Below are 23,990 nucleotides of genomic sequence, written 5' to 3' on the forward strand. Positions count from 1 at the left end.
GCATCCATTATCCCAGAGGTATGATGTTCCAATAGTAAAAGAGACATTTTTGATATGATAGTAAAAAATGCAATACAGAACTGCAAGATTGAACTGAATTTGTCTTGCTAGCCACAATAAGTACAGTAGGACACTGAATCCAAATGATCCCCAATTACTAAAAATAAATATATTTTAAAATAAATAAATTTTACTTAATGGATAAATCGTACTTTGTTCTTATACACTCAGCCTGAAGTGGTGTTCTTGGATATGGTGGTGGTGTTATGGATATGGTTCATGAAGCACCAGATTTAGAGGTGTACCATCTCAGTCTTCAATGTCATTCAGGACAGTAAAGGAATAATGACAATATTATACACAGGACATGTGCCTAAGCAAGTGGAAGAGTGTTCCTTGTGAGGGTGAAAGATGCTGTACAAAAGGAAGAACATTGTTTGGATTTATAAAAGCTTGGAATCACTGCTTGTGCCATTAGTGAGTGTGCGTACATGTAGAAATTCCTGGACAATGCCAAGCAGCAGCAGAGAAAGCCTGTGGGTGGTAGAGGAGTCTTGTGTTGTATGCCACGATTTTAGCTCCAAATAGAAGTCGTTTAATGTGGGCGGTTCAAACGAGTACAGAAGTCCATAGGCAAAAGGTAACTGGTTAGTCCATATGAGGAAATGGACGGACTAACAGCTCCTCAAAATAACCCAAGACACAGTGCAACAAGATTCCCCCCAGTTCCCCTAAGAATCTGTTGTGATCTTCAGTCAGAGCTGAACATTAATTGCTACTCCTATACTGGATCCAAAAACATTGTGGACCTACATGTTATGATGAATATGCTGAGCATTTCAGGGATAGAAAATGAGAGCAAGTCAAAACTTCTGAATGCAAGTAGTTTATTTCTTAATAGTATATACACATCAACACATGACACTATGGAATTAGGTTGTAACTAATGCAGAATATACAAGAGAATGAAAAAAAAACCTTCTATTACCATCCACACATCCCACCAATATTACCAGGAGTAAGAAACCTGAAATTAAAACACACTGAGCTAGCCAAGTTGGACGTGACATTAAAGCTTCTAAAACATGTGCAATTTGAGTTGCATAGATAATGCACACACCCTTCCCACTGAAAGTGCCATCAAAAAAATTGATAAATAATGTCAGTTTAGAGACACATGAGCAGACTATGTCAAGTATGGAAAATGTTGATTTGAGGATAAATTATTTTATAGTCCATGAAATGATATACAAAAGATTTTATTTGAATTTTAGATGGATACCAACACCCAACACACATTACTAAATGCACAACTCATGTGAATTACTATGGGTTTCCCCAGTCCTACTTTGTATTTACTGAAATTATATACGTGTACGTGTGTATACGCACACACACATCATGAAAGAGGAAGGGCAGAAAGGGGTGTGCTTTGGTGACGCTTATGTAAACAAAGATCTGAGAATATTAAGGACTAAAGGGTGTGATGATTAAAATACCAGCACATTGATAATGACAAACAGCAGACAGATAATATAATTCAATTAAAAACTGCTCAAACAGAGAAGGGGATGGATATGGACACAGAAATGAGTTCATCTACATTAGCCAGATTTGCTTAACAGTGTTAACAGTGTTAACTTACAGAGCCACAGAGACATAGCCTAGGTTTGGTTAGTACAACATTTGTAATTTGGTTAGTATAATTCTGATTAGTGTAGAATGATCTGCAATTAGAGTAGTTTGGAATTGTACACTGTATGGTGACAGACTATAGAACAAAGAACCGCAGGGATGCAGGTACAAAAACGAATACGTTTTGATTTAGAATAAGAAGAACTTGGTTATGTTAAGATACCTGATTTAAACAGCAGATAGAGATCTTGGTCAGAATTATTAAAATAAGTTTTACAAATCTAAATTAGCAATCTGCAACCAAAATATACACATTTTAGTAATTTGGTTTCAAAATATATATGCAATTATGAATCTAATAATCCAAGTGCAATAAAGTCTGAAATGCAGTTTTAGTGTGTAATGAAAAAGTTAGAAGGAAAGAAGGAAGACATGACAGAGTTGGAGGACTATGGATTTAAAGTAAGTCTGTGGTTCACTGACCTTATTGTACAACCACTCATCTCCGGTTATGTCCATTCCCCCAAGGCTGACCAAACCCCTAGCCATCTTAACCTCATCAGTATTGCCACAGTAACCCATTAACTTTAGTAGTGAAGTTCTGCCCTAGTGTTCTCATACTGCAGTCCCTCTCTCCACTTCCACGCTGCAACTTCAAACCAGGACATTTTGAGGGTTTACTCCCCCGCTGGGCAACGTGCTGTTCCCGGACCTTTACCACTGCTCCCAGCTGAAGTCATCTCCACGACCGAATATCAGGAAGAAACCGAGAATGGTGAGGAAGATGACACTATTACCTGCCATCACCAAACCACAGGCACCCCATTTTACCTGTTTGGATCAGAAGCAACAGCCATTTGATTCTAACTCACGTTCTATGAAATGTATCATAGATGTGCTCAAGTTGTTTATGGAAAAAAAAATGGATTTTCAATTTAAACATCTCCACCTATCAGTTATAAATATTAAATGGGCATCTCTCATTAACTGTTACTGACATGGTCCAGTAAAAAAAAAGGGATGATCTTACCACTTCCTTCCGCGCCAGTATGACCGGCAACCCAAACGCAGACACAACAATGCCTGTGGTGAGGAAATAAGCCAGCTCCCTACATGCATTGCTAGAAGAATCTGTATCATCGCTGCATCTCGTGGCTATGAAGTGTGGGAGTGGTGACAGCACGTAGAAAATCAGGACAAACAGTGGCCAGTAAACTCTGTGGGACAGAGAGACACATGAGGCATTGGCAGGATGCTCAGTCCTCTGGGAGACGGTGCAGAAAGCCAGATTAACAGGCAACAAAACCTACCCAAATTGTTCCAGTGCACAACCCAGAAGCAGAAATGTCAGTCCAAGAGCACCACTGAAGGACAACGCTACAAGAGCTATAACAAAACGTCAACAGTTTTTATTAAATGGTTGACAATGAGGGTCGGTGTGAAGGTTTGACTCTGCTGCCACCAACCGGACATTGTGTATTCAACAAACACTCAAAAACTTAAATATTACGCAAACTCGTTTTTTTAGCATTTAATCTTCACATTTGTTTTGTTTCCTTTTAAATGTTGTTAGCCGAACCAGCTAACAGTTTACAGTCAACTAGCTACATATTTTCGCTGAATTACATCATGACACTTGTTGGAATACAGTATTTACTGTGTTACACCATGAAATAGCATTAGGTCTACTAGCAAGCTAATTAACCTTAAAAATTACCAGTTTGCGTTCAAGTAGAAATGAACGTCTGACTTTTGCTTTATTCGTATTGAAGAAAATACGCTAGTTGTACCCAATGGTGTCTAAACTAGCTACCCTAAGGTCGCAGCTTGTTGTTTTTCTTATAACAAAATTCTGTATATTTTTCATTCGTACTAAAAAACAAAAACGTATCAGTTTAGTCGGAAAGTCACCTTTTATCCCCGCCATCTTGCACAAATTTCTTTCGATTTTGTTTCTTTGTGTTAAATGTTCATGGCACAGACTTCCTATTTCCTCCTCAAACGCGTCCTACTAGTGTCTTAAAGGAGCAGGATCTCATTGCCTGGCTGACTGCAATAACACACAGGCAGCCTACATTTCATAATAGTAGGCTACATTTATTTGAACGGCTCGCCATCAGCCTAGATACTTTTTTGCTCAAATGTAATTAAACACTTAGATTTTTATGAAACGTGAAAATATTTCCGCATAAATATAAGAAAATAAGTTTGGTTATTCTTCGATATTACTGTTTCAAAAATGTCTACTGTAAACCCATTAACTAGAGAAAGGCGTAGAGCATGCTCCATTTCTCAGGACTATGAGTCAGTTTTTCCCATTAATGACAACATGTTTGCCTTAAAGGGGCTGTGAGATTGCGGCAGTGAGACCGAACGATGAAGTAGTCTTATGCGGTCTGTGTAGACAGTAAAGCGTTAAATGTAACGACGCGACGAGGCGGAAATCACCATGATCCAATCCGTCACGTCTTTTGCGTCGTTTACGAGAACTTCTACGTTTTTTATACGGAAGCCAGTTATGTGTGCTTTGCTATGTATCAGACAGATGTTTAATAAATAATTAAAAATACAACAATGGATCGTTACCTTCTAAACTTTTATTTGTGAAAGGAAGTCGTCGTATTAAGTTGCTGACGAAAATAAAGTGCCACTGGTAAGTTTGCTGTGATATTTGGGGGTCAAAATAAATAACTTTCGTTTTTGACTTTTCTGTGTGTAACGTAATGCCCCTTAATGTTATTCGTATTGCTGTTTATCTTATAGTGTATTTTATTTAGATTATTCTTTTCGGATTTCCCTGTAGAAGAAATTGCGTTGCTGTGTCTTTTTCTGCCTTAGGCTGTCAAAACAAATTACTGTACTTAAGTCTGTCAATTTTACTTTCTCCAGAGTATTTGGTAACCTGCATTTTGTGGAGATGGACTTTGGCAGACAATTCATCGCAAAGGTACAAAAAAGAAATAAGTCGCAGATCATGAAGCCACTAATTTTACAAGGTCTTGAGGTACACTTTTACCTGCCGGAAACACACCAATTAATTTACCTCAAAGGCAGTTTTTCAGCGGAGGAGTTGTGTATTTTGGCTGCCAAGAAATTAGGTGAGTATAGCCATACTGACAAATGATGTAAATTAATACGCTGAATGCGGTAAAGTAATGGTAACCAAAGAAGACAATAAAATGCTTGTATGTTTGACAAGGGCAAAATTAACATTTCAAATGACATAAAAATGTAAAAGTTGTGAAGCTGGCTCAACACTAGCCTTACTAATAAGCACTACTGGAATTGTGTCTAAACGGTCTCTCTCTTTACAGGACTATCTCCTTTGTGCAGTAGTCTGTTTGCACTCTACAATGAAACTGAAAAGATCTGGTACCCTCCTAATTTCACCTTCACCATAGACGACAGGACGAGATTAAAGCTTCATTTTCGTATGAGGTATTCTGACATAGTATATATATATATATATATATATAGTGCACAGGGCACTATAGAGGGCGTAGAGGGCACAGTGGAGGGTAAACAGAAGTTAACTAAAGAACTTAACAATGACTGTATATAGTTAATATTGAATATGGATTTTATCAGTTGGCGGTGTGACTTTTTCCATTGAAAACTCACGTTTAGAGAATGTTACAAATAAAAGTCAAATTTCATTCAACATGCGCTTGTAATTTTTTTTATAATGAAGTGTTCCACGTGGAATATTAACTATATACAGTCATTGTTAAGTCCTTCGGTTAACTTCTGTTTACCCTCCACTGTCTGCAGGCATTGTTGCATATATTTTGCAATTAGTAAATCAATATAGGCCTACAATTAAGACAGTAAAAAGACCAAAAAGTAGGAGAAGGAGTTATAGGCTACTGAGTGTTGTCATTACACGAATACAAATGGGCATTTTTCACAGGTAATGGGGAACTTCCCGTTTCTTCTTTCACAAACGAATGTGTTCATTTATGTTGCCTAACAAAACCTATACAACAGAAAACGTTCAGCTTAACACATAGATTTGCAAACTCTACCTTAATTATTTGTATGTGGTCGTCCTCACGTTATCTATCATTGATTTGGGCTAGAGCGACTAGTTTATCAGGTGACCAGTCGGTTAAAAATGTTTAGTAGTTTGGTGCTGTATGAGACATTTTACTGCACAAGAAAATGATTTCACGTTGGGCTTAGAGGGCAAACGGTACGATTTGACTTGATGTGTATGTGACCTGGCTGGTGGGGCACAGGAGAAGAAGTCTATCTGTGACCGTGCGTGCTGTTCCTTCCACTCGCTGAACTGAACTGCTGTTGCAGCGCGTCTGGTGTTAAAGGAAGAGAGAGGTCGGGTGTGTGCGAGGTGGGGGCTCATTTCAGGGCATTGTTTTTAATCGCTCAGGTTTTCAAAAGATAATTTCAAACCGACCTCAGTAAAATGATAATAATAATAATAAAACGAAGTTTCAAAAGGGCACTTTCGTTGATAAAGGGCAGAGTTGGTGGTGCTTTAGCACCACCTGAGGTCTATGTGTGCACGCCACTGTATGTGTGTGTGTGTGTGTGTACAGACGACCGGTCTGTTGGGGTGGACGTCTAAAACACTTAAGTAGGTTTACATAAGTAATTGCTGAAATGGACTTAGAATGGACAACTGACATGTCCTATTAAGAACATTGTTCTTTTTGCCATTTTGGGCAGTTGTTGTTCTTCTGTAAGCTCTTTAATATTCTGTGCAGTGAGTTTGGAGGGATTTGGGTGGATCTGGCAATTAAACATGCCTCCGTGTGCTTCAGAATTCCTCCAGCTTCTGAAGCTGCCAGTCATGTCAGCAGTAACAACAAATGAGCGAATTCCATAGGAGTTCTTTCTTGATTTTTTCCTCATTCCGTCACTCTCCAGTTGTTGGCTTATTGTTGGTCCCCTAAAATGACTATGTGAAAAAAGGCAGTAAAGTAACAGGAAGACTCCGTTACAGAGTGTGTCTGAAAATACAGCCCGGTTTAATTAAGGGCACCGCCCATAGTGAATTAGTGCACATCACGAAGGGTATTTAAACTCTCGTGTGTTCTCGTTAGCTCGGAAGCTGATTGACGGGACGAGAGACGCGCTCGGGTCCGGGTGGCAAGAGTTATTACCCATTCTCACGGAGTTTCTGGGTGGCAAGAGTTATTACCCATTCTCACGGAGTTTCCGGGTGGCAAGAGTTATTACCCATTCTCAGAGTTGTTGAGTGGCCAGAGCTTTTACCCATTCTCGGAGTTTGAGATTGTTCGGGGCTTTTTAGAAGCTGACTGGGTGTGTTGTGAGCTGCATACGAGTGGTCGCAGAGGTGGCCAAGTCACGGGCGATCTGAGTCATTCCAGCTATTGCACGGAGCCATCAGAGTGCGCGTGAGAGCTAGACCACTGTTTTCTCCCCTTTAATTTTCTTTATAGGAATTGGAGTTTGTTAGTGGCAGACGTGTTTTGTGGAACGTGATTTACTGTTGTGTTTTTTATTTTTAGCCCGGCGGTACGGTTGGAGAAAGGTGGGAGCAGAACGAGTGAGGTGTTGGCGGCACCTACCTATTTGGGGTTTATTTGCAGTGAATTTGAGTTTATTTGGAGCGCGTTCACGCGAACGTGTGGTGTGGGTTATTTGTGTATTGAGTGGTTTGTTTGCTTTATTCTTTTAGGTGCGCGCCAACCCCCGCTGGTGGAAGTGAGGTAACCTGTGTTAGGTAGCTGCTCCGGAAAGTCTGTGGCTGTACCGCACGGTGCTTCTTTTTAAGAATGTCCGGTGTTTTATATTTTGTATAATAAATGATCTGCATCTCAGTCTCTGCAGTCCAACAATTTTATTTTCGCTGGCAGTAATCTCGCGCGGGTGAAACGTTACTGATTAGTTTCCCTCTAGTTGAGGGTGGCGTAGTCCAAACTTACATAATTGGCGCTGTGTGACGCGGTGAGCGTTACATTTTGGCGCAGTCGGCAGGATTAAAAGGCTGACGTGCAGATTGAGTTTTTTGGGTGTTTGTTTGTTTTTAGTAACAAGGGGGAGAAAAACAGTGGTTGGCTCCGGAAGAGGATCCGCAAGACGACGTGGACGAAGACATCTTTGTTTTAGAGTGTAAATTGGGTTTTAAATATGGATCAGCAGCTCAGAGAGCTGAGAGAACAAGTTCAGCAGCTACAAGCTGATAATGAGAGACTACGTGCTGCTGGGTCACCTTCTAGTAGTAATGTAGCAGGTGCTGCATTAGAACAGGCTGTTGATCGTTTTGTTTATGTGCCACGGGAGCGGAAGTGCCCCAGGTTTTCGGGAAAATCATCCGATTTGTTATGGGTTGATGATTGGATTGAGGAAGCGCGTAGGTCCATGGAGGTTCGCCGTATGACTAGTGCAGAGCAGGCTCTGTTTTTATATGATCATTTGGATGGGGAGGCGAAAGCAGAGATTAGATTTCGCTCTGAGGTGGAGCGGAAAGATCCAGAGCGTATATTTGTTATTTTAAAGGAGGTTTTTAGCCATTCCCAATCGTATGTGGTTTTACAGCAGCAGTTTTTTCAGCGACGTCAGCTGGAAGGTGAGTCCCTGCGTGAGTATTCCCATGCTCTACTGTCACTGATGGCTGTGATTAAATGTAAAAATGATCGTGTTATTCCAAATTCAGATTTGCTGGTTCGAGATCAGTTTGTGGAACACGTGCGAGATGGGATGCTACGTAGGGAACTCAAGAGGTCCATTCGGTCTAACCCTGATATGTCCTTTTTGGACATACGGAGTGAGGCCATTCGTTGGGTTGAGGAAGGGGATCATGCGGCGACTCCAAGGGCACGGGCTTACTCATGTGACACTCAGGTGGAGGTGCGTGGGGGTTGTAGTCAGGTAGGTCTCGGTGCTTCGGCAGGCGAGTTAATTGCATTAAAAGAAACCTTACAGAAACAACAGAAGCAACTTGATTTGATTTTGGAGCACCTGGGGTCTGGGGTTAGGGCACGCGAACGACTGGAAGTGCCCTCAGTTTCACCGCAACCTCATCGGTTCCAGGCAGATGGTAGACCAATCTGTTCCCGTTGTGATCAGCCCGGCCATATTGCTAGGTTTTGTAATGGTGGGCCTAGGCCTTATTCAGGGAGGGGCCGCCGGGGATTAGCCCTCGGCTCAGGGGTTCAGGGAGCGGCAGCCGTGCCTGAGGCACAGGGAAACTAGTTCCCTCTGGTGTAGAGAGCCATACACTAGGTAAGGGTATTGAGGGCTCTGTGGTGACCTCAAAGCTGTTGGGTGCCCTTATCGGCACCTGCCCCACAGTAGAGGTTCAAATGGGAGGAGTGAGTGTTAAGTGTTTGCTTGATACAGGCTCCATGGTCTCTACAATCACTGAGGGGTTTTTCAGAAAACATTTTCAGAGTTCTACAATGGTTCTACAGCAGTGTAACTGGCTTCAGTTGAAAGCCGCTAATGGCCTTGAGATTCCTTATGTGGGGTACATCGAATTGGATCTTACGGTGCTGGGCAAAACCTTATGTGGCATGGGAATTTTGGTGGTTAAAGAGTCTGTTTGCTTAGAGCCTGGAGCCGTGAGTGTGGGGTTGCCTGGACTTTTGGGCATGAACGTGATTAGTGAGTGTTACAGAGAGTTGTTCCAGTCCCAAGGTGTTGCTCTGTTTCAGTCTGCACACATAGCCCCAGAGAGATCCGCTTGGAAACGGGTATTCAGCCATTGTCAATTTCTAAATCAGTTGCCCCCTTCGGGTCGTTTAGGCCGGGCTAGGGTAAAGGGGAGGGTGGCTGTGCTGATTCCAGCGGGCTCTATTAAGGCTGTGGCTGTTACCTGTGGAGTTACTGGCGGCTCTGTGGTGGACCCAGTGTTATTTGAACCTACAAGTGATGTTTTGCCTGCGGGATTGCTGGTGTCTCGTGCTCTCCTCCCTGTACAGGGAGGGATCAGCTTTGTGCCGGTAGTTAATGTGGCCGAACAGGATGTCTGGCTCCCTTCTCGTACGGGTTTGGGTGAGTTGTTTTTGGTTGATGCGCCATGTGATGGTTCGAGTGTTGCATTTGATGAGGAAGTGTCAGTTGTAGAACGCGTGGCAACCGTTCGCTCTGTACAGGCCGATTGTGGATCGACCAACTTTCAGGCCTGTTCCTGGCCTTCTTTAACAGTGCAACAAGAACAGGCGGCTTCGGCATTATTGCACAAGTATCGACAAGTGTTTAGCCAAGATGGTGCATTGGGGTGTACTGATTTGATCCAGCATGAAATTCCTTTGCTGGATGAGGTCCCTGTTCGGCAGCGGTATCGACGTCTCCCGCCTACGCAGTATGAGTTGGTGAAGGCCCACATTACAGAGCTTCTAGCAAAAGGGGTGGTGCGGCCTAGTTGTAGTCCCTATTCGTCGCCTATTGTGGTGGTTCAGAAAAAGGACGGGTCAATCCGTCTCTGTGTAGACTATAGACAGCTGAACGTGAAAACCCGGAAAGATGCCTATCCCTTGCCGCGTATAGAAGAGTCGCTAGATGCACTCTCGGGAGCCAAGTTGTTTACTACTCTGGATTTGGCTAGCGGTTACAATCAGGTCCCTATGGCGGAGGGAGATAGACAAAAGACTGCGTTCTGTACTCCCTTTGGGTTGTTCGAATTTAATCGCATGCCTTTTGGGTTATGTAATGCCCCCAGTACCTTCCAACGGCTCATGGAGCGCATCTTCGGGGATGAAAGATTTCAGTCATTGCTGTTATATCTGGATGATATCGTGGTGTTTTCTTCTTCTTTTGAGGATCATCTGCAACGTTTGGAGTTGGTGTTTGAGCGGCTGCAACATCACCAGTTGAAGTTAAAATTTGACAAGTGTCATTTTTTTCAGACAGAGGTTCGGTATTTGGGACATGTGATCTCTGCGGAGGGGGTGTCAACTGACCCGGATAAAATCCAGGTGGTGGCTGACTGGGCGCGGCCCCAGACTGTGAAGGAGCTCCGATCTTTTTTAGGTTTCGCCTCATATTATCGAAGGTTTGTCAACGGATTTGCCCGCCATGCTGCCCCATTACACCGATTGGTTGCTACTCTGCAGGGTGGCCAGAAAAAGACCAGGTCCTGTGCTGTGGGAGGGCATTGGACTGGAGCTTGCGAAGAAGCTTTCCTTTTCTTGAAGCAGGCATTGGTGGCAGCCCCAGTCCTTGGCTATGCTGATTTCTCTAAGCCTTTCGTCCTGGAGATTGATGCTAGCCATAACGGGTTGGGGGCAGTGCTGTCTCAAGATCAGGGAGGTCAGCGTAAGCCCATCGCTTATGCGAGTCGAGGGTTACATCCGGCAGAGCAAAACATGTCCAACTATAGTGCTCTGAAATTGGAACTGTTGGGGTTGAAGTGGGCCGTGACGGAAAAGTTCCGTGAGTACTTGTTAGGCGCCAAGTTTACGGTATTTACTGATAACAACCCATTAAGTTATTTGCAGACCGCTAAGCTGGGAGCGGTGGAACAGCGGTGGGCTTCCCAGCTTGCTGGTTTTGATTTTGTGCTCAAGTACCGTCCTGGCATTAAGAATGGGAATGCGGACGCTCTGTCTCGTATGCCAGTTCCATCTGTCGACTCGGTTCAGGAAATAGTTCCGGGTGTGGTGGTTCCTGAATTAGTTGAGGCAGCGGTGCTAGAGCAGCCAGTATCGACACAAGTGGCGGCGATTGATGTGCTCCCTGTTCGTTCTAGGCCTGAGCTACAGGCTCTTCAGGCCACTGATCCAGTGATCAGGGACTTCACTATCTATTGGACCCGAGGTAGACCTCCCACTGTCGAAGAGCGTGCCATGCAGTCCCCCGCGGTAGTGGAATTGGTTAAGCAGTGGAAAAGAATACGGGAGGAAGCTGGGGTCTTGTATAGGGTTGTACATTCGCCAGACGGAGGGGAGGAAATTTTGCAACTGCTGTTACCTGAGGTGTTACAGAGGGAGGTGTTGGTTGCCCTTCATGATGATCATGGGCATCAGGGTACGGAGCGAACCACTAATTTGATCCGACAACGGTGTTATTGGCCCTTTATGCGGAAGGATATTGCCCGATGGTGCCAGGAGTGCTCACGTTGTGTGGTTGCTAAGGCTGTACAACCAAAGGTACGCACGTTCATGGGGCGGCTCAGTGCTTCCCGGCCATTAGACATAGTTGCCATAGATTTCACCGTCTTGGAACGTTCCAGTGATGGGAGAGAGAATGTTTTGGTAATAACGGATGTGTTTTCAAAGTTCACACAGGCCTATCCAACTCCAGACCAGAGAGCCAGTACCGTGGCTAAGGTTCTGGTTGAGCGGTGGTTCTACAAGTATGGCGTGCCCAAACGGATCCATTCGGATCAAGGTCGAAATTTCGAGGGGGAATTGTTGAAGAGTCTCTGCCGACTGTATGGGGTAGAAAAGAGTCGGACAACTCCTTACCATCCAGCTGGAAATGGGCAATGTGAGAGGTTTAACAGGACCATGCATGACTTGTTGCGCTCTCTTCCCCCAGAGCAGAAGAAGAGGTGGCCTTTACATCTTTCCCATCTTCTGTTTGCTTACAATACCACTGTTCATCAGTCCACAGGGTATTCCCCGTACGAGTTGTTGTTTGGTCAGAAGCCACATTTACCTGTTGACTTTCTGTTGGGACAGGCTGAGGAGGAGATGGTGGAAGGGTCGGTTGGTGAATGGATCAGAGGGCAACAGGCATTCCTGGAAAGCGCTTTTAGTCATGCTAAACGAAATATGGAGGCTGCCGCCGATGCGAGAGCCCAGAGGTCTCAACCCCAGGCTGTACACATTCTCCCAGCTGGCACCCTGGTTTACCGGCGTAATCATGTGCAAGGGCGAAATAAGATTCAAGACCATTGGGATGGGGTTAGGTACAGGGTGGTTCAGTGCCTGGATAGTGGGGGCAGGGTTTACACTATTCGCCCAGAGGAGGGAACAGGCCCCGATAGAAATGTACATCGGGCTGAGTTGCGGGAAGTTCCTGGCCAGCATTTGGTTGTACCAGGAGTGGACCTAGTAGGTCAGAGCGAGGATAAGAGCGAATCGCCGCTGGAGAGTGAAGATGAGGGGGATATCGGTTTGTGGATTGAACCACACCAGTCAGGCTCTGCATCTAATAGGCGGCTGGAGTATCAGGAGGGTGAGTCCATCCCTGTAGGAGTAAATCCAGGGGATGTGAGGAGGACGTCCAGAGTGACTGCAGGTCAGCATTCCAACCCTTTTAACCTCCCACGCTCAGTGGCGACATCATCAAGGCTGTTAGTTCACCCTCCACTAGAAACGAGACCAGTGCTGCATAGACCCTGGGAGTGAGTGGGGAAATCACTGGGACAGTGATTTATTGTATGAGGGGGGTAGATGTAACAGGAAGACTCCGTTACAGAGTGTGTCTGAAAATACAGCCCGGTTTAATTAAGGGCACCGCCCATAGTGAATTAGTGCACATCACGAAGGGTATTTAAACTCTCGTGTGTTCTCGTTAGCTCGGAAGCTGATTGACGGGACGAGAGACGCGCTCGGGTCCGGGTGGCAAGAGTTATTACCCATTCTCACGGAGTTTCTGGGTGGCAAGAGTTATTACCCATTCTCACGGAGTTTCCGGGTGGCAAGAGTTATTACCCATTCTCAGAGTTGTTGAGTGGCCAGAGCTTTTACCCATTCTCGGAGTTTGAGATTGTTCGGGGCTTTTTAGAAGCTGACTGGGTGTGTTGTGAGCTGCATACGAGTGGTCGCAGAGGTGGCCAAGTCACGGGCGATCTGAGTCATTCCAGCTATTGCACGGAGCCATCAGAGTGCGCGTGAGAGCTAGACCACTGTTTTCTCCCCTTTAATTTTCTTTATAGGAATTGGAGTTTGTTAGTGGCAGACGTGTTTTGTGGAACGTGATTTACTGTTGTGTTTTTTATTTTTAGCCCGGCGGTACGGTTGGAGAAAGGTGGGAGCAGAACGAGTGAGGTGTTGGCGGCACCTACCTATTTGGGGTTTATTTGCAGTGAATTTGAGTTTATTTGGAGCGCGTTCACGCGAACGTGTGGTGTGGGTTATTTGTGTATTGAGTGGTTTGTTTGCTTTATTCTTTTAGGTGCGCGCCAACCCCCGCTGGTGGAAGTGAGGTAACCTGTGTTAGGTAGCTGCTCCGGAAAGTCTGTGGCTGTACCGCACGGTGCTTCTTTTTAAGAATGTCCGGTGTTTTATATTTTGTATAATAAATGATCTGCATCTCAGTCTCTGCAGTCCAACAATTTTATTTTCGCTGGCAGTAATCTCGCGCGGGTGAAACGTTACTGATTAGTTTCCCTCTAGTTGAGGGTGGCGTAGTCCAAACTTACATAATTGGCGCTGTGTGACGCGGTGAGCGTTACATAAGTAAAGTGAAAGTGGAATTCCAGCATATTTCCAATGTAAACATAATTTTCTTGTTAAAAATACACAAAGGCATTCAGTGTTTGGGATTGAACACATCAGCATCAACATTTCAGAGGAAAGCATGAGCACACAGATGTGTCAACGGTAGGCTAGTTTTGCAGTGACTGACGGGAGAGAACAATGTCGTCCCTCCCACCTATACAGGAGCCCAAGATTTGCTCCCCTGGACTCCTGGTCACAGATAACTAAGGCATAATCAGGGAGGACTTTTTGTTTGGTGATATTTGGTGATATTATTCTGTCCAAACTATTATTGAAGCTATATGTATCTTCAGAGTTTTTATATGTAATGTTAATAATGCTAAAATAGTAGTAAATCTGTGATAAAACCTGAGGTAAACAGGTTTTCTTTTGAACGATTTTCCTTACAATATCCTGCAGGCTGTTTTCTTGTACATGTTCATACAAGACCATAATAATAATAATAATCCTTGAAGATTACTACTACTTTCAATAGAATTCTATTGAAATCTAATGTGTTAAATATAATTTAATATTTCACATTAGAAATAAATGTGCTTTATTCTCTGATGCAGGTACTACTTCGCCAACTGGCATGGAACTAATCAAGACACTCCACCTATACTGCGACACACCCACAAACGGACAAACGCTCAAGGGACAGCTATTCTGGACGCAGCCTCTCTGGAGTACCTCTACGCACAGGTACAACATTCCACCAAATTTGCATACCAAATCATGGAGGAAAATCTAAAGGGAGTTTCTCAGACAGAAGCTCTTGTGGGTCTGGCAATGACCTGAGAATTAGGAATCACATTTAAGTGTTGTGTACGTGTTTTCTAGGGCCAGTACGACTTCCAGAGTGGCCTGGCCCCACTGCGACAAGCCCAGTCCCAGGAAGATGTCCAGCACATAGAAAATGAGTGTTTGGGCATGGCTGTAATGGCCATTTCCCATGAAGCCATGGACAAAAACCTGTCCAAAGTGGAACTAGTCAGGAAATACAAGTAAAAAAATTTTTTGTTTTTTTTCACTCTGCCTGCATTAATTAACAGGAAAATGCATTTCTTAACAAGAGAACAAAAAAAAAACCCAGTTTTGGATCTGTTAACTACTTTTGCCAACCCTAATGAGTGTTAATTATGTCTATGTCAATCTCGATTCTTCGGTTCAACAATATGATTATTGTTGTAATAATCATGTCACTTTAGTCAACTGCTCTCTATTACACTCTCCAATGTCCCTGCCTTCTCTGTTTTGCTGCTGCTAGGTACAAAAACTACATCCCCACTACTCTGAACCAGGCCATCTCCCAGAGGAACATCCTGACACGCTTGCGCATCGCCAACGTGTTCAAGGCCTTCCTGGAGGAGTTCAGCGAACAGACCATCAAAAGTAGCAGCATCAGCAAACATGACCTGAAGGTCAAGTACATCTCCACTCTGGAAACCCTCACGGAGCACTTCGGCTGCGAGGCTTTTGACCCCTTGTCCCTCAGCATCCACGACGGGGACGAGCCCTCCCCGTGCTCCTGCGTAGAGGACCGAGCGCAGCACGTTGTGCTCGTGTCTGCAGTGTGCGGCATTAAATGGCGAAAGGTTCTAGCTGAGGTAAGAGACACTTGACTGGATTAAACTCAAGAGATTATGTGTACTGGGGATATTGAAGTGTGAATTCACTGATTCGGTTTGACCACTTGTGAAGTACATGGAGTTAAAATATATGGATAGGTGAGTTTTCATGCCTGAATGACATTGACAGACTCGAAAGGGTGGTATGATATTTCTGTGTGATATTACCTTACAGGCTGTCTCAAATGACACTATAGTTTGAATGTTGATGTTATTGGTCAGACTTCCGCTGTCTCAAGTTCCACTATATTTTGAATGCAGTGTACATGTAATTGTAGTCAGGATGAGCTCTTCTACTGAAGATGATAAGATCAGATATCTCTCTTTTCTTCAGCCCAGTGGTAAAAACAGTTTCCTCTATTTCCTGGTATGCATGGCTAACATCCTCAATTCAGCTTTACAGTTTTCGCAGAACTTCATAAAGTATGGAACGGAGGGTGCTACCCTCTAATATTTACATATCTTTGTTCTAAAGAACTGGCCAAACCCATGGAGCAACCTACAGAGGAAGAAATCAACTAGGGGCAAAAAACAACAAAATCAGCAGAGTAGTGACTCAGCTGACGCAGCCAAAGACAGGGAATGCTGGACTCTCTTCTCGGATTTTCACGAGATCACACACATTGTCATCAAGGAGTCTTTGGTGACAGTTTACAGACAAGACAACAAAAGAATGGTAAGTAAAAAAAAAACATTCAGTTTTAAATTCAGGGTAATCCATGTTAAAATCCATGTTAACCTCAATAAAAAAACGTTTACATTCATTGAATGCATGCTTGGATTAGAAGAACAAAGCCCGGTCCATTGTTTGATAGTTTGGAGTCCCAGCTGTCTCCTAATAACTGTACTGTTGTTGCCAGATCAATAGATCAATAATCTATGAGTTTGGTATGTGAAAACAAACCATTTCTTTTTTTTTATTGCCTGCAACAGGAACTGCAGCTGGCTGACCACAGCGAGGCCTTGTCCTTTGTCAGTCTAATAGATGGCTACTTCAGGCTCACTGTAGATGCACATCACTTCCTATGTACAGAAGTGGCGCCCATGTCGGTGGAGAGGAACCTGTGTGAGGGATGTCACGGTCCAATCAGGTGAGCGTGTGCAGCAATATGTACATTTTGGAGTGGGCAGACTTGCACACATGACGGGGCACGTGGTTCTGACCCGTTTGTGCTCGTCTCCAGCACTGAATACGCTATACACAAGCTGAAGCAGGAGGGCTATGAGGACGGCATGTACCTCCTTCGCTGGAGCTGTACTGATCACAACCACGTTCTACTCACGGTCATCTGCACCGAGGTCGGTTTTACGCTGCAGCAAATCATTTTGATACATTGTATTATTACTGGCAAATCTGCCCATACTGGGTATTTTCACTTCTGTTAAAGCTTGGAACTGAGTAGTTAAGTTTAAATGTATTTGTGTGATTGATATGTATGCTGCATTATTAAACATTTGAATCAAATTATTGCTAAAGGGAGACAGCAGTCAGAATTTTTTTTTATATTGTCATTTTATATCTGGTAGTTTTATTTTTCTTGTCATGTCTTCCTGTCTTGTGGGATGATTTCCAGCGGGATATCTCTGGTGGGACGGTCAAGACATTCAAGAACTTCCAGATTGAGAAAACAGAAAGCAGCTATCATCTGTGCGGGACCAACATTGAAAAGCCCACCCTGAGGGACCTGACAGACCAGCTGTCGGGACACTGTCTGAGCACAGACAGCACCACCCTGAAGCTGACCCGAGGTTGCCCACCACAGCCAAGAGGTACTGCTCGAAAGAAAAGACCTGCCACCTTCCATGTGTCTATCATAGTTTGATCTCAAGATGAGTGCTTTCCATGGTTATCCACAGCCAGTATTTCGAAAACTTTAAAAAGCCTGATGTTTATTGAGTTGTCACACCAGCCGCAGGCCTGGAATTCACAGATGCTTTACGTATGCCTTAAAACGGCCAATTCTGTTGTTCCCGATACAGTCTGAGAGATTGTTGTTGTTAATCCAGTGTGAATGGTAGAAAAGCACCCATCACATTCTCTCATTCTGAATGCTGCTATCTTCTTCTGCTGAGCAGGCACAAGAGCCCCCAGTACTCCCCACTCCCTCTAGAGGCTGTAGTCAGTAACTGCAATTGAAGGAAGCAGCATTATGAAGCAGATATACTGTTGTGATGTTCTGTTTCTCTATGCTGGCTTGTGTTTCAGAGTTGTCCAATCTCTTGATGGTGACGAGGCCTGACTTGGTTGCACCACCCTCATGGACCAGTCAGCTAGTATTCCACAGGATTAACAAAGAGGATCTTGTTCAGGTCAGACAGTTGCACCATCTCTGGCCTTCATTAAGACATGAACTCATGTTAAGGAACTATTATGCTGAACTTATGCTGATGTATGTAAAGTATGACAGTGTGTCCATTATCATTATTTCATCAAGTCACCAAACCTTTCGAACCCATAACTGCCCACTTCATCAGAAACACATTTGCTCTATTGAAAATTACTTACAAGACAATATATAACCCATATATAGATCCCTTTGGTCAGAAAATGACTATTGATTAATTGGGTAGAGAGTGACTGATGAATTAAGAATGGTATATCTGATGGTATACAAGGCGAGTATACCTAACAAAGTAGGTATAAACAATATGTCTGTTACACAGGGTGAGCATTTGGGCAAAGGAACTCGCACAAACATCTACTCAGGCTGGCTAAAGGTGCAGAACACAGATGATGATGGTCTAGTGTGTGCCCAGAGCACCGAGGAGGTCAAGGTGGTTCTAAAGGTGCTGGGAGCTGGAAACAAGGACATTTCGGTAAGCGAGATCCCATACGCCTTTAGGGCTTTTTCTACAGAGCAAAGAATTCCCATTATGCTCAAACACCTTCGTTCCTTAGGCATTCCTGGAAACTGTGAGTCTGATGCGTCAGATTTCGCACAAGCACATGGCCGTCCTTCATGGCATCTGCATGCACAGCATGGACGGTAAGTGCCTCCTGTCTGCCGGGATGAATGCCTTTACATATTCTGCAAGAGGACATTAAGACCCTGAGATGTTAACGAACCGGCAATTGCGCCTCTCTCATCAGTTATTATGGTGGAGGAGTTTGTGCAGCATGGCCCTCTCGACCTGTTCATGCGTGCCCATCACTCTGATCTGACTCCTTCCTGGAAGTTCCAGGTTGCTGACCAGCTCGCGAGCGTTCTCAGTTACCTGGTAAAATTTTTCCAAATTTAACACACACTACAAGTAAACGCACAATACAGATTCTATCATTAGACATGTTGAAAGTTCTGCAAATACTTTAAGTATTTTTCAGGGTAGCTACAAGGAATAAATGTCAAAATGCATTGTAGTCCATGGATTTAATTTCAGACTGAATCTATTTTGAAAATTGGCTCTTAAATTTTCTGCAAAGAATTCCCTTATTAGATTTCCATAGATTCATATGTCAAAGTGAGGTTCCTGAGATATATAGTACTGATAACTCATGCAAAACGTCTGTATTTTCATCTCCTAAAGGAGGATAAGAAGCTTGTCCATGGCTATGTGTGCACAAAGAACATTCTGTTGGCCAAACATGGTCTCAACGGACAAGGAGTTCCTTTCATAAAGCTCAGTGACCCTGGTGTGCCCATCACGACACTCAACAGAGAAGGTTAATACAAAGTTGCCATGCATATGTGTGTACAATCCGATTAACTCAACAATGGTGTTGCTTCTTAACTTCTAGACATTTCATTAAAACAGACACAATTGTTTTATTTGCCAGTCCATGGTGAAGAAAGGATATATATTAAGATAGTGTGATGAGAATAGTAAGTAGAATCTCATTGGACAAAGAGTAATATCACACAACCTCCCTGCATTGTGTCTCTGGGCAGAATGCATTAGCAGGATTCCCTGGATTGCTCCAGAGTGTGTGAAGAACCCCAAAGCACTTGGGGTGGCAGTGGACAAGTGGGCCTTTGGGACAACACTGTGGGAGATCTGCTATAATGGAGAGGCACCACTAAGGGACAAGAAACTCACAGAGGTGCTGAGCAGGATTGTTTTTGTTATTTTTTTGTTTATTTCTGGGACCTGTAATTAAAATAAGTAATTTTAGGACAGAGAAAACAAAATTATTTTTAAGTCATTACTCGTAACAACTAATGAACAATTGTACATCTTTCTGGTTTATCTCTTTACAGTATCTCAACCAAGTATTCCAGTTTATTGTATCTAATCTGTGTGTGTGTGTGTGTGTGTGTGTGTGTGTGTGTGTGTGTGTGTGTGTGTGTGTCTGCATGCAGAAAGAGCGGTTCTATGAAGCTGAAGGCACACTAGTGATTCCCAACAGCAATGAACTGGCCAACCTGATCACTCAGTGCATGAACTATGACCCCAGAAAAAGACCCTTCTTCCGGGCTATAGTCAGAGAACTGGACCGAATCAAGGAGCAGAGTAAGATGGCCATTTTCATCCTATTGTGGACAAAACTGACAGCCTTTGCACTACATTAAGTAGCTTGTGAGTACAGGCCACAACTTCAGTTAATGAAAACTGGCTTGAGAAGTGAAAGCAAAACTGTCAAAAGGAGGAAGGAATTATGAGAACTCGGGACCGAGACCTGGCCAGGTTCTGTTTAGTGCTAGAAGATTGGAATGTGAGTGGAGTGCAAGAGTGCTAGAGAACACTACGAAGACAGGGAGGGGTGAGAAAGCTCAGGACTGTCACATAAGAGGAGTACATTGGCATAGTTGGGAGGAGTCTTAGATGTGCTCCTTCTCCCCATACTCCGCTATCGTGCAAATATCGCTTTTCTAACCAGCCACATCTTTCTTACTTTGCCTCCTCAGACCCGTCAATGGTGTCGGGGGCCATTCCTGTGCAGGATGTTGATCCCAGTCTGTTTGACAGCAGATTTCTCAAGAAATTAGGGGAACTGGGAGAGGTATTGGTGCAGAATATTCAATGTTTGACATGTATAGAGTATGGTCAAACTGTACTATCAGTAACTTGTGCTATCAGTAACTTGAGATAGTCAAACACTATATACAAATTTCAAAAATTATTTTAAAAAATCATACATTTCATTATCTGTGTAATAAATACACTGGTAATGTTTAATTCAGTGCTTACTAATGTATGAAAGATTTATGAACTTAATAACACTTTAATTAATAACTTTCGCAAGTTAATATCACAAATGCTTTGGAAAACTTTGTCATACAGATGTTAGCATGAATCACTATGAAGCACTGTTAGCATTATGAATCCAAGAGCTATGTTTCCGTAAAAACTGTGTGTAATTAATTGCCATCACAGTTGATAACTAGAATTGGAAGCACTTATTTTCTGCGTGTACATGTGATGTATAAAAACTTCCCGCAGGGTCACTTTGGGAAGGTCGAGCTTTGCATATATGACCCAAATGGGGACCAGAGCGGACAGATGGTGGCCGTGAAGTCCCTGAAGTCGGAGAGTGACGTGCCAGAGAGCAGCAACCTGCGGCGGGAGATCAGCACCATGCGGGAGCTCTACCACCAGAACATCGTCAAATACAAAGGCATCTGCACTGAGGAGGGTAAGGGGCGCTAGCATGGACCAGCATCGCAGCCATAACACACCGAATTCTTTCACGAGGGGGCGGGGCGTTGTCGTCATGGGAAACAAGTAAACGGTGGACATGTTCTCTGAATATCTCTCACAGGGGGGAGGACCATCAAGCTTATTATGGAGTATCTACCCGCTGGCAGCTTGAAAGACTATCTACCCAAGAAAAAGGCCCAGACCAGCCAGCACAGGCTGCTGCTATATGCCATGCAGATATGTGAGGTACGAAGACGCATCACAGTACTTCCTTGACATAGCCACTCACCTTGCTGACTGAGACATGTTCCTATCATTGTGATCATGACTGGTAAATGATGTATTTCTTGTACCGTTTGTGGTTAATATACAATACAGTGACAGGGTTGAGCCAGTCATGTAGTATATGGTAATGTATGAAATTCTTTGAAAAAACATCTCCAAAATGTACCATACAGGGAATGGACTATCTGGGGTCTCAGAACTACATCCACAGGGACTTGGCAGCCCGCAATGTGCTGGTAAAGAGTGATACCCTTGTGAAGATTGGAGACTTTGGTCTGACAAAGAGCATCAAAGACAACGAAGACTACTACACAGTAAAGGAAGAACAGGACAGTCCCGTGTACTGGTGAGTATATATTGAAGAGAAGTTTCACATGTACAACCATGAAATTCTGCTTTCTGTTTATTTGTCGTCTGTCACATGTGCAGGTATGCCCCTGAGTGTCTCATCCACCGCAAGTTTTACAAAGCCTCTGATGTCTGGTCCTTTGGGGTCACACTGTATGAACTTATGACCTACTGTGACCGCAAGAGCAGCCCCCCTGAGGTAAGTTGTGCACCATTAGATCAACTGCTTTCCAGGATTGCACTCTTTAGTGTGGGCAATGTGCACTTGACCTCAAAGTTTAATGGATGTTTTGTTGTCTGACGACTTAATGGATGTTTTGTGTCCTAAATGATAGCGTTGAATGACTTGAACGAGTAAGGCCGTACTCCGTATAGTACTAATGATTAGTACTAATTTTAGTACTAAATGATAGCGTTGAATGACTTGAACGAGTAAGGCCGTACTCCGTATAGTACTAATGATTAGTACTAATTTTAGTACTAAATGATAGCGTTGAATGACTTGAACGAGTAAGGCCGTACTCCGTATAGTACTAATGATTAGTACTATAATGATGATAGTACTATAATGATAGTACTATAATGATTAGTACTAATTTTAGTACTAAATGATAGTGTTGAATGACTTGAACGAGTAAGGCCGTACTCCGTATAGTACTGATGATTAGTACTATAATGATGATAGTACTATAATGATAGTACTATAATGATTAGTACTAATTTTAGTACTAAATGATAGCGTTGAATGACTTGAACGAGTAAGGCCGTACTCCGTATAGTACTGATTGCCAGAAATTCATCTGGTGTCACATTTTTGCCTCTTCTCACCAAGATGTTTCAGAACATGATTGGTCGATCACATGGGCAGATGACCATGGCACGATTAGTGAAAGCTCTGGAGGGTGGGTGGAGATTGTCATGCCCACCATCTTGCCCAGATATGGTATGATACATCACCACCATGACAGAGAAAAGACTTTTAACTATTACACATGCTACACATATAGCCTGATGAAACAAGTACTTTTGCATGCTAAAAGATACATCACTATACAAAATAGTACTTCACCTGAGCTCACACTTGCACAAACCCATGTCCACACACCCAAAAACTCACCAACATGGTCTTTCTCCTTCCCTGGAGCAGGTGTACACCCAGATGCGCAGATGCTGGGCCCACGCCCCAGAGGACAGGGTGGACTTCAAAGGCCTGATCGCAGTCTTTGAACGTCTCTTATCTGAAGAGGAGCTCAGCTCAGTCCGCAGCTGTTAAATTTTTCAAAGGCTCACTTCTGGGACTACTGCAAAGTGTTACCCTCAAACATAACATATTTCGCATCATTTCTAGACTGATCTCATATATGGTTGGTGTTCATTGGCAATGAACAGAGGTGCTGTCATTTGTCATACATGTTTTTACTACAGTGTAAATGCCAAGTATTTCTTTGTAAATCCTAAGTATGTAGGCAACTAAAAGAGAAAAACAGATATATGTATTAATGTGTCTCATACTGTGGGTTTCTGCCCCTCATACACATAAGATCATGTATTTCTCACATAGTTATGTTTTTACTGTTCTTTCAGTAATTTGTTTTAGATTTATGCTTTTTAATGTTAAATACAGCATTGTGTAAAAACTAATTCTGAAACATTTGGAAAGTAAGTGTCTAATATGCATAAAGTGACATGATTGTAAATTCTTGCAAGCATCGTCTTTTGACTTACAGCTATTTTTCTTTTTTTCTATTGCACTTTGTGGTTATGTGGCAGTTGAAGCCTTGTTCTGTCCATTCTGTAGACAGATGTATAATTTTTTTTCATTGTGTTTTAAGTCATGGTTAAAGATTTGTGAGTCGAATGTACGTCTGAAAAAATAATTGCTACTCTTCATTGTTATCCTGATATGTGAAACCAAACACAAATCTATAACAGTTTTATGTTCTAGTTAAATGTTCCAGTGAAAATGCAGGACACATAGGCCTATATAGCACTTGAATATAGGAAAATGCAATTTCTTGATATCACAGGTGGTATTTCCATGTCTTTTGTTATTGGTGTCTTTGTCTAATTACATTAAATTTAATTTCTTTGTGAATGTTTCTTTTACTGCCTGCTGCTGCTAAATCATGCATGACACGGTCTCACTCACACTTGTAAA

At 43.2% G+C, this 23,990-nt stretch overlaps 2 protein-coding genes across 2 annotated transcripts; one reads left to right on the forward strand and one right to left on the reverse strand.

Moving 5' to 3' along the window:
* Positions 1-870: 870 nt before the first annotated feature.
* leprot (leptin receptor overlapping transcript) lies at positions 871-3,702 on the reverse strand. Its single transcript, XM_076973488.1, has 4 exons — positions 3,547-3,702; positions 2,946-3,021; positions 2,666-2,852; positions 871-2,466 (listed from the first exon to the last, which is right to left on the reverse strand). Exons 1-4 carry the CDS (start codon positions 3,560-3,562, stop codon positions 2,350-2,352), a joined length of 396 nt encoding a protein of 131 aa, XP_076829603.1. The 5' UTR covers positions 3,563-3,702; the 3' UTR covers positions 871-2,349.
* A 400-nt stretch (positions 3,703-4,102) lies between these two features.
* LOC143475608 (tyrosine-protein kinase JAK1-like) lies at positions 4,103-23,927 on the forward strand. Its single transcript, XM_076973485.1, has 24 exons — positions 4,103-4,288; positions 4,525-4,733; positions 4,950-5,073; positions 14,567-14,696; positions 14,835-14,998; positions 15,262-15,601; positions 16,098-16,298; positions 16,556-16,713; positions 16,807-16,921; positions 17,197-17,392; positions 17,829-17,932; positions 18,287-18,439; positions 18,522-18,609; positions 18,714-18,841; positions 19,148-19,283; positions 19,510-19,661; positions 19,921-20,071; positions 20,467-20,561; positions 21,002-21,194; positions 21,321-21,445; positions 21,658-21,830; positions 21,914-22,031; positions 22,665-22,775; positions 22,980-23,927. The coding sequence occupies exons 2-24, from the start codon at positions 4,553-4,555 to the stop codon at positions 23,103-23,105; spliced, it is 3,462 nt and encodes a 1,153-aa protein (XP_076829600.1). The 5' UTR covers positions 4,103-4,288; positions 4,525-4,552; the 3' UTR covers positions 23,106-23,927.
* Positions 23,928-23,990: the final 63 nt, after the last annotated feature.

This window comes from Brachyhypopomus gauderio, chromosome 14 (genome assembly GCF_052324685.1).
Source record: "Brachyhypopomus gauderio isolate BG-103 chromosome 14, BGAUD_0.2, whole genome shotgun sequence".
NCBI lineage: Eukaryota > Metazoa > Chordata > Actinopteri > Gymnotiformes > Hypopomidae > Brachyhypopomus > Brachyhypopomus gauderio.

What these genes read in the sequence shown, in the direction of transcription:
- leprot (XM_076973488.1), bottom strand. An exon ending in TGTGCACTGGAACAATTTGG is followed by an intron (nt 2,853 to 2,945) that starts GTAGGTTTTGTT and finishes TCTGTCCCACAG; the next exon opens with AGTTTACTGGCCACTGTTTG. An exon ending in TACTGGCGCGGAAGGAAGTG is followed by an intron (nt 2,467 to 2,665) that starts GTAAGATCATCC and finishes TGATCCAAACAG; the next exon opens with GTAAAATGGGGTGCCTGTGG.
- LOC143475608 (XM_076973485.1), top strand. Translation starts at nt 4,553, where the DNA reads ATGGACTTTGGCAGACAATTCATCGCAAAGGTACAAAAAAGAAATAAG. An exon ending in CACGACACTCAACAGAGAAG is followed by an intron (nt 19,284 to 19,509) that starts GTTAATACAAAG and finishes GTCTCTGGGCAG; the next exon opens with AATGCATTAGCAGGATTCCC. An exon ending in ATGCCATGCAGATATGTGAG is followed by an intron (nt 21,446 to 21,657) that starts GTACGAAGACGC and finishes TGTACCATACAG; the next exon opens with GGAATGGACTATCTGGGGTC.